At 54.8% G+C, this 14028-nt stretch overlaps 1 protein-coding gene across 1 annotated transcript in view; it reads left to right on the top strand.

Moving 5' to 3' along the window:
- The first annotated feature begins 380 nt into the window (after positions 1–380).
- LOC132003218 (uncharacterized) overlaps positions 381–14028 on the top strand; it is a 60374-nt gene continuing 46726 nt past the window's right edge. The window contains exons 1-5 of the mRNA XM_059378559.1: positions 381–529; positions 859–1063; positions 3553–3678; positions 8994–9153; positions 9765–9889. Coding sequence (XP_059234542.1) covers positions 381–529; positions 859–1063; positions 3553–3678; positions 8994–9153; positions 9765–9889 — 765 coding nt within the window. The remainder of the gene's footprint in view (positions 530–858; positions 1064–3552; positions 3679–8993; positions 9154–9764; positions 9890–14028) is intronic.

Below are 14028 nucleotides of genomic sequence, written 5' to 3' on the forward strand. Positions count from 1 at the left end.
AGCTCTGAGAGGCCAAAGCCCTGCTTTGAGCCTGCAGTCGAGACAGTGGAGGGGAGTGCTGAGAAAGTGGCTGCAGGAGACATAGACGGAAAAACAGAGTGTGAGAAAGTACCAGGAACACTAGGGAGCCAACAGAAGAGTATGACTGGCACAGGAAGCGGGTTGACCTGAAGAGTCGCTGCGAAGTCACCCTGCCAGAAACATCCTGGGGGTGCCCCCTGGCTCCGCAGAGGCTGAGCTGCCCCAGGTAAGACTGTCCATTCCGAATTCATAAACGAACCTGAGAGGCTGAGGACTCCGACTGGGACGCAGAGAACAAGTTTGCATCTTCCTTTCCTGGCCTTCATTCAGCCTGGGCCCTTCGCTCCCCGCCCCCACCGATGTCCCCCTCCAGCCACCTCTCCCCCTCCAGACACCCACAGCGTCGCAGGTGCTCACGCACACGCCCCACAGCCCAGGCGGCGGAGGCGGACTCACCTGGGTGGCGGCGGCGGCTGCGGCGGTGCCGGGCGGGAGCGGCCGTCGGAAGGTGCGGAAGGTACGGAGCCAGCGGCCTGTCCCCGTCCGGGACCCGGCTCCCTCCCGCCCCGGCCCCGGAGGCGAGGGTCCGAGTGGCCACGTGTCCGGCGGGGAAGTCCGAGGGAGCGAGGGAGTCTGCCTGGCCGCCCGCTCCCCCTCCCGGGTATAAATCTTGGGGACCGGAAATACAATAAAACTTCACCGTGTTGATGAACTTCAAATGGTTTACATCCCCTCACGTCCTGAAAAGAAAGACGGCCGGGGGCGGGTTAAAAGAAAGGGGAAACAAATTTACGAGCCGCAGAAGCAGCCGCCTCGGCCCCTTTTCTTTCGCCCCAGAGCGGACTGCGTCCGCGTGGAGAGAAGCAGCCTCGGCCGCCGGCCCCCGGGACTTTGCCTCGGCCGCGCCCGCCGCCAGGGCCTCTTCTGTCGCACGAGTCGCCCGCGCGGCGGCCAGGACTGGAAGCCACCGCCCGGGCCCACCGAGCACCGAGCCCCGCGCGCAGCCTCCGCTCGGCTCCCCCGGGCTCTTCGCTGCGGCGGAGTTAGACGCCCCGTCCTTCCTCGCTGCGGCCCGGGCTCTGCCCACCACGCCCTGTGGCCTCGGGTTTCGCATCTTTCCGCTGAAAGCGGGGTTTTTTTTTTTTTTTTTCTTTTCTTCTTCTTCCTTTTTTTTTTCCCCCCTGTTTTTTCTTTTTTCCTCTCTAGCCGCCCGACCTTGGCCGGGCCCCACCCCTATAGCCAGGTACTTGCTTGAAGGGGAAAAAGGCTCAAAAGGCCTGAAGGGGCTGAGCCCGGCAAGGGCTCCCAGGGGAGAAACCGAGAGGCCGGTCCCGGGCCGGAGTGGAGGTGACGGCCAGCGCTGAGAAGCGTCCAGATTGGCTTCTGCCGGGCTCTGCCACCGGCTGCTGTCCGGCTCCTTCAAAGCCTCCAAGTCAAACAGAAACAACCACCACCTGCACCTCCACTGCCCTCTCCAAAGTTCTCTTCTGCCCCGGACCGTTTGTTGTTGTTGCTGTGGTTCTGTCTCTGTAGTTGTTTTGGTTTTTTGTTTTTGTTTTACCAAACTTTGTGGAATCCGGATTTGGAATCGCCATCAGGCCGTTGTGAATCAACACCAAGGAAAATCCCTTTTTCGCAACAGAGAGTGAAGTGTGTTGATTTCCTGCTCACTTTGTCTGCTGGGGGGGGGGGCAGTTAGGTGCACTTCTGGGCGGGAGAGCAAAGGAATTTTGATCGTGCCTCACAGTTATTCACCAAACAAAAATTACCAAGGATTCAGGTCCAAGAGGCGCTGGAGGGTTAAGATGAACAGTTCAGCCAGAGTTGGGGCGCCCCACTGAGCCCCAGCTGCGGGGGCCCAGGTGGGGGTCGGGCACACTGACCACCCCTCCTTCTCACAGACACACACAGGTGCGGCCCTGTGTCACCCGCCAGTTCCAGGCCCGCCCAACCTTCTTTGAAGAAAAGTCCCCAGGGCAATGCTGGGGACCTCTTTTTTAAAGTGATATTTTAAATGGGGGTACCTGGTTGGCTCAGTCCATACAGCCTGTCGCTCTTGAGCTCAGGGTGGTGAGTTTGAGCCCCACATTGGGCAAAGGGTAACTTTTTAAAAAAGAAAGACAAATTTTAAAATAAAGTTATAAAAAAATGGAATGGGCGGGGAAAATACTACGGTCTGTGGTTCACAGATTTTTTTGAAAAGCAATCTCACTCTGCCACAGCCAGGGCCGATGGGAGCAGTGCCCTCTGGCTCCTTCCTTGCACCCAGAAGGAGGAAGGGGGGAGCTTATTAACAGCTGGAGGTCCGGAAGCAGCTTGCTTCCATCCCTATATTCATATTCCAGGATTTGCATGAAGAGGCATCTCCAGCTCCCTCCTTATTATGTGCCGGAACTCCCTCATTTCACTCTTTTTCATGCTAGATTTTTATTAAAAATACTGTAATGGCAGCTACTGGCAGTCACCCCTCCTATGAGGATTTGCCTCTGGGAGCTGTTAGTGGTGGGTGGAGGGCTGGACTGAGGGGCTAGCAGTTTCCACACCCCTCCAGACTGTTTATTACCCACAACCTGCCCCACTCTAGAAGCCTGCAGTGGGGGCAGGCCCATGTGCTAGTTCCCTGCCCATTGCTGACCTGGGTCCTATTACTCCCTAGACCGAGGAAAGGGGATTAAACCATTTTAGAGTCTTAGACGCTGGGAGATCTGAAGAGGCCACAGATGGATCTGTGCACACACAGATTTTGCATACACTTTTCAAGGGCTTTGTAGCCACCCCCTACCCCCATTCCCAGAACCCAGGCCATGGATTGTGGTTTAAAAAAATAAAATTCTCTATATGGGGCTGAACGGAGACCTCAAATGCCTTCCCATAGATGCCGGCCTGCCTTCTCATTCCATGGCTGCCCGGCCCCAAAGGAGTCAACTTTCCATATCCAACACAAACACCCACCAACAGGGCCACTAGTGCAAGAGGTACGCTCCCAGATGCCATTCAGACTCCTGAGCTGATGGTCACTCAGTGAGTAAAGGCCATGTAGGCACTGTTGCTTTTCACCCTCAGGTGTTTTCTGAATACTCTCCCCAAAGCTCCTCGATCTCCAAATTATTCAGAAAACTGAAAATGTAGACGAACACGCTGTATGACTTAGGGGCAACTTTTCCCTACTCTTGGGCCCCCTCGAAGATAAAGCTAGAGGTCTAGCTTGATTGGAAGGGACTGGGCATTGGATGGTGAGAGGAAGCAGGTATAGACACAGACGCAGAACTCGGGATCCTCAAAGAAACCGAAATCCAGACCCTCTTCCATTTAGAGTCACAAGGAGAATAAGTATTTCCGGGCCTTCTTCTTCCGTCTCTCTTCCTACGGTTCATCACGTTGGAGGGGTGGGTTTCGGAGTAGTCAGAGGTACCAGAAGCCGCATCCCTGAGACCCTGCCTGGATTATTTTGTCTCCTGATTTCTGGCTCCCACTGGGGAAGCAGGTCTGCGGCGGCTGGCGGGTGAGGCTGAGGCCGCGGCCTTCCTCTAGGCGGCGCCCTGGCGTTGCGTCCTCGCGCTGCTCTGGGTCCCGCGGCGAAGGGGCCGGTTCCTGCAGACGCACTGGGCTTGGCTTGGAGCTGGCCGCAGGCGCGTCGCATTTGGCGCCCTCTGCCAAGTAAGAGAAACACGGTGAAACCAGTGAGGGCTGGGAAAGGAATCGGCAGCTAATCGCGGCTCCATCCGCTCCCCACCCCCTACACTCATTCCCGACTCTAGGGAGCCTTCCACAGCCCAATCTCCTTTGATCTCCCCAGGAGCCTGCTCAAGGGCAGCGCCAGAATCCTTAACCCCTCCCCCCAACTTGCAAACGGAGACGCTGGGGGCTGAAGAAGTGGTTAGCCCAAGATCACAGCAACTATTAAAATGGTGAGGTAGGGCTAGAGGACAGACATGCGCGGTACTCCAAATGGAATGTTCTTACGTGATGACGACCCCAGCAAAAACGTCATTCTCCGAAGCAAAACCCCTTCCCAGAAAAGCAGCCTTAGGGTGTTGTCTATTTTGGAAGTTTGGGGGGTTCTGGATTTAAGATTTGGGGGAGCACATAAGGGAAGTGGACGCGGATATAAAAGCATCTCAGCTAGGATTGGGAGCCGACAAGTGTGGCCCCCTCCCTTCCAGGATCTGGGCCCCTCCATGTTTATAACCTCCCTAGACGTGCCCGATGGAGGCATGGAGGGCAAATGCCTTAGACCCTCAAAGGCACGGATGAAAAACGACCCTACTGGACTGGGATATTGTGAGGTTTGAACACTTTGTCAGAGGCCCTGATGACTAAGAGAAGGTGTCGGATACACGACTGCCCTCTAAACCCAAAGGAGAAAGGCCTTTAGCGCAGACAGTTGGGTCACTCTCCTTGGTTCAAATGGCCTGTCGAATTACAGGAAAAGGAAGCCATATTACAGATGGGAAAAAGAAGCCTAGTTCGGGATCTCATCCCTGAGTCTAAGCTCAGAGATGCCCCAAACCTGAGGAGCACGGTGTAGGAGAAACCGGGGTCCCTCTTCTTCTGACAAGGCAGAGACGCCATTTTATACTGCGGGGCCTTCTTGGAGACATCTCTCCAAAGTTACTCTTAGGAGACAGGTCCCCTGCGAGAAGGGAAGGGAAGAAGAGGGGCTGGGGGGGCGGCCGGTGGGGGGGGGGCGGGGCAGCAAAGGGCACACGCCCACCGCGCGAAAGGCTAGGGGCGCAGCGCTGGTCCAAGTCCACGGCCCCTCGAGACGCGCCTTTCCCGCGGGGCAGGGGCTCTCGTGGACGCCTAATTACCGAGAGCACATCTGGAGCAGCTGCGCCCTAGCCGGCCTCGGGCACATTACTCCGCGCCAAACCCTATTTTCATTCCCGAGGCTGAATCGTAAAAGGCTCTAGAGGCAGGATAAATTCGGGTCTGCGTGTGTCAGCAGTCTTGTGTGTGTGTGTGCGCGCGCGGGCGCGCGCGAGTAGGTTAGCGTCGGGGAGGCGTCTGTGCGTCTCAGTGTGATGGCCCAATCGATTCGTCAAAGTTAGGGGGAGAAATGGAGCAACATCAGGCGAATTCAACTGCGAACATACTGTCGGCCTCATTATCTGCCCATTTCAAGGGAAAGCATTTGGGGCTGGGAATTAGCCAGTTAATTGCATCACTTCTTTGTTCACTTTAGGGCAGGAGAAACTATCCGCTTTCTATTAAGACATTCCATATTTCAAAAACTTTAAGATCTTCTCATTGTCAATTTTCTTCATTTCCATCGGAGTCATACCACTCGAACGTTCAGATCTGCGGTTATCCCATCAACATTAGCACACACACACGCACACGCACACACAGGTTTTATGCTGGGAAAAGTAACTCGGTTTTTGCAGCTGCAAAATCTCGGCGTCTTAACTCTTAGGGTTGTTGTAAGGATTAATTAATGTACAATGTGTCTAGGATTTAGCGCAATGCCCGGTGAACAGGGAGCATTTAGTAAATAATAACTATTAATAACAAGGAAGGGGGGGAGGGAGAGGAGGGAAAGGGGGGGAGGAGGAAGCCTGCTTTGTTCTCAGAGACCTAGTCTAGGTTGGAGGGTACGTTCTCAGCCTGTATATGTATAATGTATTCTTTTGACTTAGAGCAATGTCCATAAAAGTGAGGCCCCTTGAACCCCTTGGCCTGTAACTACCTCTTCAATAAGAAACAGAGAATTGGGGCAATTATCTGGCTCATTTCAGGTTCAAACTCCCTTTAGCCTGAAATATCTGGATCTGGTGGGGGAAAGTCTGGGGAGTGGTGGCATATTCTCATGCAGCTTCTCAATGAGCCTTTCCCCTTTGCTGGAGTGAGCAGGATCCTGCCTTAGAGAATGGATACAAAAGAAATAGGGTGCCCAGAAAGCTGGAATTAAAGCAGAACATCTGAGAAATAATTCGGAATAAAACGAGGGCTTGCTTATCTCCTGGGCGTCAGGATGCCCTCAAGTTCTCCATGCATCAGCCTCAGAGACTCCCCCAAACAAATCATTAGACCTTTGCCTGGTGGGAACTCTCATTTCACATTCCAGAAACATCTGAGTGCCTACTCTGTGCCCGGCACTGGGCTAAGCTCTGGGGCTCCAGCAGGAGCTGCACTCCACCAGTTAGCAGTGCTGACTTGCAGCCAGTAAGAGGTCTCTGCCCCCAGAAACTAGTCCAGGGATCCGGGAAGGGGGAAGACCCTGCTGGGCAAGAACTTCTGGCCAATGACAGCACTGCCTTTCCAGGGCCAAAGTTCTGGTGCAGAGGAGGGGCCAGATGGTCTGAGGGCAGCCCCCTCCCATTGTCTGTCTGAAAGAGGCCAACTCCATGGTGGAGATGGCCTTCTGGGAGGGGGTGGGGGACACAGGGAATTGAGAAAGGGTGGAGAGATGGCTAGAGGCTCCTGACCCTCAGTCGGAAGTCCCAAGAACACCAATTAGCTTTTTTTTTTTTTTAATTAGTAAAGTAGGGAACAAATGGGCATATATTTCTTCTGCTCTGATTAGAAGTATTTAGGTCAGGTGTTCACAGCCTGAATTCTTCAGTTTAAGTTGTCCCAAGCAGAAAATTGTTTATTTTTTCTTTTTATTTGCAGGCAGGGGTTTGAATACTATTAGCCAGCCCTTGGCTTCCCGTTAGAGCCTACAACTGTGGTAGGTGGTGTTTGTATCAGCCCAGAGAGAGGCAACTAGCAATGGGTTGGGGTCTTTCTTTCCCCAAGTCACATTTGCTTGAAATGTGTAAATGACTGAGGACCAAGCAGGAGGGGTTGGGTGTGTGTGTGTGTGTGTGTTGGGAGGGTTGCAGTAAGCCAGATAATTAGCTGGTCCCTTAATCTGACTGAACATAGTCCTAGAAGAAGGAAGTCTGTTCACTTCCCAGACCCCAATGAAATCTGACTTTTTTTCCGGGTGATCTTGGTCAAGTCACAGGAGTGGGGAGGAGGCCAGAAAGCTGATACTAGGCTGTGGACAAAGAGTTTAAAGAAACCACAACAACACATGTGCTGGGTGAGATGAGAAAGTCTCCCAGTCTTGTCAGGGGCTACCTGATATGTTTGGCTCCTACTAAGAAACTTACAGAAATGTTCGGGAGCAAGTTTGCCCCCTCTTAACCCCGAGTTCAGTACCCCCACCGCTAAGCTCTCAGCTCCATGAGTAGCTGGGGTCTCTGAGGAAATGGAATTAAGTAGATTAACAAGGGACACAAAAGAACATTTCCCTGCCTGATCCCTATTTGTTTGGCTCACAAACAGCATCATGTGGGGGACTGTCACCAGATAGCCTTCCCTTCCCAGGAGTTTCAGTACTTTTTTTTTTTTTTAATTTCCTGGGTGGCTGCCCAAGTCTCACTTCCTTCCAGCATCTGGTCCCACCCTGGACCACTCCATGGTCAGTTTTCCCCAGCAAAGCTCTTCCCACTTTCTGGATCCCCCGTCAGGGAAAGAAAAGAAAGAATGACACCCCCCCCCCACCACCACCACTGGGAACCTAGACCCTAGGGTAGTGGCTGGGAGAGGAACATTGCTACATATATGTTTTTAATGATGAAGGTCTACCTGGTAAACACCAAGATATCAGCTATGGGAGAAAATAAAAGCAAAGACCTATATTAACTAACCATATTTGGTCTCAGCATTTTCCAGACACCTACTTCTTTGATCAATCCAAATAGGAGTTCTTAACCTGAGGTCCAAGGATACTAATCCTCTGAAATTGTGGGATTTGGTGGGCACTATATAAGTACTCCCCCCTCCCCCTGCCCCAGGAAGGAACCAAAAGTTTTCATCAGATTTTAAAGCATCATTGTGTGAACCCCAAAATGTTAAGAACCTTTCATCCACCATATACATACAAATACCTCAAATGAGATGCAGAGGGAGACAGTGAAATAGATTTGGGTACCTGATGGGAAAAATTAAAAGAGAGGATGAACAATTGTAAGTGTATCACAAGGTCAGGAGTATAGTGTTACCTGGCCTGCCCGGGAACAACGAACAACGGGCACCTGCTGACAGGTGCTGAGGACCCTAGGACTGAGACAGATGGCCCACAAGCCCGACCTGACCTCCTTGCACCCTTGCCCCCCACAGAGGAGGAGTGAGCAGAGTCTCTGGGTCTCTATTCTAAATGCTATGGAGCTTTTCTCGACTGGGGCTTGGATCTTCTCCAGCCATTTGTGGCCTTGATCCGAGTTGGTCCATACCGAAAAGGAGCTGAAAGTTTCAGCATCCGTTTTCCCCTCGGGAAGGCCCTTGCTCCTGGGGGGGACGTGCTGTGGATACCTCCCCGCATCTCTAGCTCCCCCAGTCCCAGCCAAGGCTGAGGGGCCCTGTCTGTGACCCCGGGAGCCTAGACCGCCAGCCAGGCCGCTCTTCATGACCTTAAAGTTCTCTTGGCCTCGGGTTGGGCGCTGAAAGGGGAGCGAGAGATAGCTGAACAGGTAGACAGAAGCAGACACAAAGAACGGGGCCCTTGAAAGCAACCAGAGAGAATGACAAAGAGGGAACCGAAACCGTCAGAGGGGAGCTGGGAGCCGGAGCGCGGGGGCAGATGGGGCAGGCAAAACCCGCGTGCGGAGAAGGGTCCACAGGGGCCGCGGAGGCAGCCAGGCGCGTCTCCTTTCCGCTTCTCTACCGGGAGGTTAATGACTTCGTCAGCGCCCCCTCGTTCCAAACTGCCCATTTATGACTCCTCGGTCTCCTTAAGGCTCTCCAATTAATTAGTCGGTTCGGGAGGCTAGAGGTGGACCTGGCGGGGTACCGCTAGATCGTTTGTTCATTGTGGGGAGGAAGGGCTCATCCAGGAGGGGAAATCCAGGGCCGGGAAATGGGGGCAAGTGGTGCAGGCGCCAGAGGCCGGAGGGAAGCTAATGTTTTCGCGCGCGGAGTAGCAGAGCATAGGACCCACTCGCCCCCGGAGCAGAACCGCCGCATGAGGCTCCCTGGGAAAGGGCGCCCCGCCCCGCCCCGCCCCAGCCTCTGCAGGTCTCCGCGCGCCGAGATCCCGCTTGGGCCGAGGCGCTGGGTCAGCGTTCACAGCCGCTCCCCGCGCCGCCCGGGGCTGGACGGAGCCCCCCAGCCCATCCTCTCCTCCGGAAGACGGCAGAGGCCGTGAGTCTACCAGCCCTTGGCGAGGGGGCACCCGCGGAACTGCGACCTCCTTTCGCCCCCTTTATTGCCGCTTCCGGACGCCTGGGAGGATTTGAAAGCCTCCTTTCGAATCCCTCCTCCAGGTTCCCGCCTCAGGGGGCCCAGGGGCTCCGAGCCAGGCCCCGCCAGGCTTCCTGATTCCACCCCTGCCGCGCCCGCCTGCAGCTGGGCGGGCGGGTGGCGGCGGCGGCTGGGGGCGCGCGGAGTCTCTGCGGCTACTACGGCCCGCCGCCTTCCGGCCCGGCGACCTCCCGGTCCTCCTGCCCGCAGCGGGGAGGCAGTAGCTCAGCCAGAGCTGGGACTTTGGCTCCGCGCCCCGTCGAGACGTGATCCCCCACGGAGCGCTGCGGAGCGCGTATGCCGTCGGGGACGGCTGCGCTGGCCCGGGAGCGAGGGAACCCTGCATAGGACTTGGGGACGTTCCGCGCAGTTCCAAGCGTGTCTGGAGTTGGGGGACAGAGGGGCGCATCAGTCTCAAACCCCTTGCGCGGAGGGGCGACCGTCCCGATCCCCAGGAGACCTGGTCCCACGGCAGAGGGCAGTGACGCAGTTTCTCCCGGCGGCTGCTGCAGGAGTCGCAAGGCAGGGACAGCTCAGACCGCAGGAGGAGCGGCGGGGGGGAAAGGTTGCTGCGAGGAGCTTCACCTCCGAGCCCAGGAGGCCCCCGGGACCAAGGAGCGCACGGGCTGAGAAAGAGGTAAGGGGCTTAACGAATAGAAATGTGGCTCCTCTCCCTTTTTATTGTTTTAAAGGATGAAGTCTCTGGGTATTGACTTTTCTCGCCATAAAAGAGTTTTGGGCAATCTGATTACTCCTGGCAGGTCAGGGCCGAGGCGCGGGGGCCTTGGCCATAGTTAAAGGGGGGTTAAAAAAAAAAAAAAAAAAGGTTGGATAGTGAAGGCTCAGTGAAGGCTCAGGAGTTCATGGTTGTTTTTCTCATTATGATTAGTTAATAGCCAGGTTATTTTGGACTAAGACCTCACTTCCACTCCAGCCAAGATTCAGCCTTGAACAGCTGCTGAGGGTTCTTCAAAAGCAAAGGGCTGAGAAGGGGGCAACACAGAGCGGGGGCCCCAATCCCATGGGCGATGGGATAGGGATGGGGAAGCTCTGGCCTTCATTATTTCTGCAAGACAAAGGCTGTTCTTCCTATAACTGGGGCTGAGGAAGGGGAGGAAGGGAGGTAGGGCGAGGATGGAAAGTTGGCTGAGGGTCGCCACTCCAGCATCTTGCTGAAGAAGAAGGAGTTGAGGTTTGGGCAACTTTTCAGGCCCCAGGTGGCTTTTGCCCCTTGCTTTACAGACAGGGGTGGGGAGAGGAGAGAACCTGGGAGCTTCTGCAGGTGGAGCTCAACCTGGTAAGCACTGCGATATCAGCTCAAGGTGGGGGAGGGGAAACCCACGTGAGAGACCATATTTGGTCTCAACATTTTCCGGGCACAGACTCCTCTGATCTATCCATATATCTTAACAGGTTAAGATATTGGATATCTATCCAATATCTTAACCTGATATTCCAAGAGTCTGACATCCTTGAAATGGTGGGATTTCATGGCTCTCCAAGAAGGCCCTAGTCATCTTCTGAGAAGCTCTGGGAGGGGAAGGAAGCAAGGGGAGCATGGGGAAAGGAAGGGGAAGGCCACAGACCTTTCAGTCTAGCTACCTAGAGACTGAGCTCTGAACCCCCAAATCTGAAAGCTCAAACTGGCCCCAGGGGCACATTACCAAATTGAAGAGTGGAAAATTGCAAGTCAACCAAGGAGAAAAATTTTCTGTTAAGATGGGTCTGGATGTTTAAGCAGATTACAGATCTGGGTATTTTCAGGGATTTCTGTCCCCCCTTTCAGCTGTTCCAGATTTTTGAGTGAGCTCTAGGGCCTGTGGGGCAGCCAGGCAGGAGAGGGACCTAGACCTCCAGTCCCCAGATCTCACCTCCACCTTGTGAACAGCCCAGGGTCCTCTGCTGGCCAGGTCAGGGCCAAACCTGCCCTCACTGAGCCCCAGTTGGTGGCAGGCCTTGCCTCACTCCCCCCTCCGCCCTGAGGACTCATTTCTCTATAAGCCCAGACCTCTGCCCAGACTGCACATTCCCTCCACATCAGGCCATTCAAACAACAGAGCATTTTTTCTCCTTCCTGTTTTTGAAAATTGCATTAGTCTCAAATCCTTAGTTCCGCTTAAGGAAGACGTGCCATTGGATTCTTGGGGTGTGAGGGACCCTGGAATCAAACAACCTCTAGGCATTGGACAGCAGTTGCTACTCTGATGACTTAGCACCTCCAATCACAGTTCTCAGTGCCGCCTGGATAGGTCACACATTCCCTCCTTTCCCTCTCCGTCCGTTCCCTCCAAGCCCAGAAAAGTTCTGCACTTTCCGTCTTTCTGTGTCTGGAGAGAAAGAGAGGACAAAACCCAAGAGGCAGAGAACGAGCAATGAGGGAGGGAAATAATTCCAGCAGGTTAAAAGAATCTACCTCTCTTTCTAAACCAACTGCATCTGAAACCTGCTGTTTGTTTTAATCAGGCCAGGAGGAGAAGCTGGAGGCAGGACGGGTCGGGGACTAAGTTCCCAGCATAACAGATGCTTCACTTATGGGGTCAGTGGTTTCTGAGGTGGTGAGAAGTCAAAACTCTCCTGAGCCTCCCAAAGTGTAGTGTGGAAAAATGAGGGGCTCTCCTTCCAGGCTTTGGAGCTTTCCCACAGGACCTTGCCCAGGGTTTATAAAGCCTTTCCTTGCATTGCTTCTGGGGCAGTGTGCATACCTGTATGTGCGTGTTGGGGTGGTGGTTCTAAGCCACGGCAGAGGACAGACAACTCACCACCTGGGGGAATCTGGTGATATGGTCTGGAGTGGAAAGGGGTTTCATCCCTTCTGGGCTGGGGGGGGGGGGTGAGGAGGCCTCTCCGGATTTAAAGCCAAGCACTCCAGATTCTAGGGAAAAGGAAAAGCTGCAGCTCCAAAGAGGGATTTGCGGGGAAGATCAGGTGAGGAAAAGCCTCAGTCTCTCTCCCTCCAAGATTCAGAGAAATACACTGAGAAATGTGAACTTTCAGTCAGGGAACACCTCCTTTCCATTATGGGTCATTGTGTTTATACAGATACTGGAAAGTACAGTTCTGTGCTGTATGTTTCCACATTTAGCATATCTGGAATTTGTGAAATTGACCACGCATTGATCTAATTTGGAAGATGGGAGTATACAGGTATACATGTGAATTTCCTACCAGCAACCCTTATTATTGAGCACAATTGGGAGCATATAATTTCCTGTCTCTCTTGCATGTTTTTACCAATCCTCAATCTTTACATGGTGTTTAAATACTGGGAGAGGCACAGCTGCCATGATACAGGAGTTCCCCACTGATTCCTGAGGTTTACTAATTCCTCAGAGACCCCACGATACTGCATAACCCTTTATGCTTACTTCTTTCTACATGCTTTTCAACAGCACTTATGGACCCTGAATTAGTCTACAGATTGAGGTCCTTTCTCTGCCTTCTGCCCCTTACCACAAACAACAGGCGCCTCTACAAAAAATGCACAAGCATCATTTTTGTGAGTGTGAGTTTCAAGTAAGATGGCGGCGCCAGACATCAGTCCAGATTCGGATTCAAGCTTTCCCAGGCAGGAGGCCACACTGGCCCCAGTACAATCCAGATGGCAAGGAAACCTGGGTCCCCTTGCAGCCGCGGAAAAACAGCCAAAGGCAAGAGAACTCTCCAACCATTCTCCATCCCTTCCAGGGGACTTCTAGAGAAAGAGCTGATTCTGCATCTGGGGGACCTGGTACTCCCGTCTGAACCCAGAGTTCCAGGCCAATTTCTAATTTCTATGGAGAAGGAATAACCGTTGTCCTTTTCCAAGCTACCCCCACCACGAGGCTGTTGGGGACAGTCGCCCCGGTCTCTCTGGCTGCATCCGCTTGGAATCCGGAGTTGCAAGCAGGGAGACCTGGTGTAGAGGGCCTGAGGCTGCCGGGGGACTCAGCACCCGGCTTTGGGGAGCGAGGGCTGCGGGGAAAGGGTGCGAAGCGAGTCTCTGCCCCTTACACACCTTCGCTTGGAGAGGGAGAGTCCAGTGCGAGAGGGGCAGGGGCGGGGAGGTCAAGGCGTTTAGGGGGGTGCCCTGGGGCCCCACCCGGGAAGCTGGGATTGCTCCGGAGCCCAAGGTTAACTGGCGGCCGGGGTAGCCCACGCCGGCCACGGCCGACCAGTCCTCAAAGCGCTGCAGGGGAACTGCCAGGCTGCCGGGCCCCAGAGGGGTCTTTCACGCCACCGCTTTGATCTGCGTGGTCGCGGCCCCCAGCAGCGAGAGGCTGGGCGGGGAGTGTCTCACCTACCTCTCCGAACCGCGCCGTCTTCCACGCGTCTTCAGAGGCAGCAGGGACCCGGGGTTCTGCGCGCTCCAGAGCCTAAGGACGCAGGTGAGGACGCCAGGGCCAAGGGCTCAGCCGCTGCGGGTTGCCGCCACCACCACCACCACCCCCACCCCCCAGCCCAGTGAGGCCTCTGGGCTCAGTGTCTAGGTCTGGGGCAGCGGCGCCGACAGCGGCGCTGGGGGCGCGAAGGTACTCGTGGGTCCTCAGTCCCCTTGGCGCCAGCGAGGGGGTGAGGGGGCGAGGACAGGGCCCAGGCGGCGGATTGGCGCGGGAGCCGCTTGTCCGCTCGGGCGGGGCTCCCGCCAATCTCACCTGCCCCCTTCCTGCTGCGCCGTCGGATGACCGCGCGCGCCCTCTGAAAGGCAGAGCCGAGGAAAGGCGCCGAGATGGCCGGCAGACAGAGACTCGTGTGTGTGTGTGTGTGTGTGTGTGTGTGTGTGTGTGTGTGTGTGTGTGT

Source organism: Mustela nigripes, chromosome 16, assembly GCF_022355385.1.
Source record: "Mustela nigripes isolate SB6536 chromosome 16, MUSNIG.SB6536, whole genome shotgun sequence".
NCBI lineage: Eukaryota > Metazoa > Chordata > Mammalia > Carnivora > Mustelidae > Mustela > Mustela nigripes.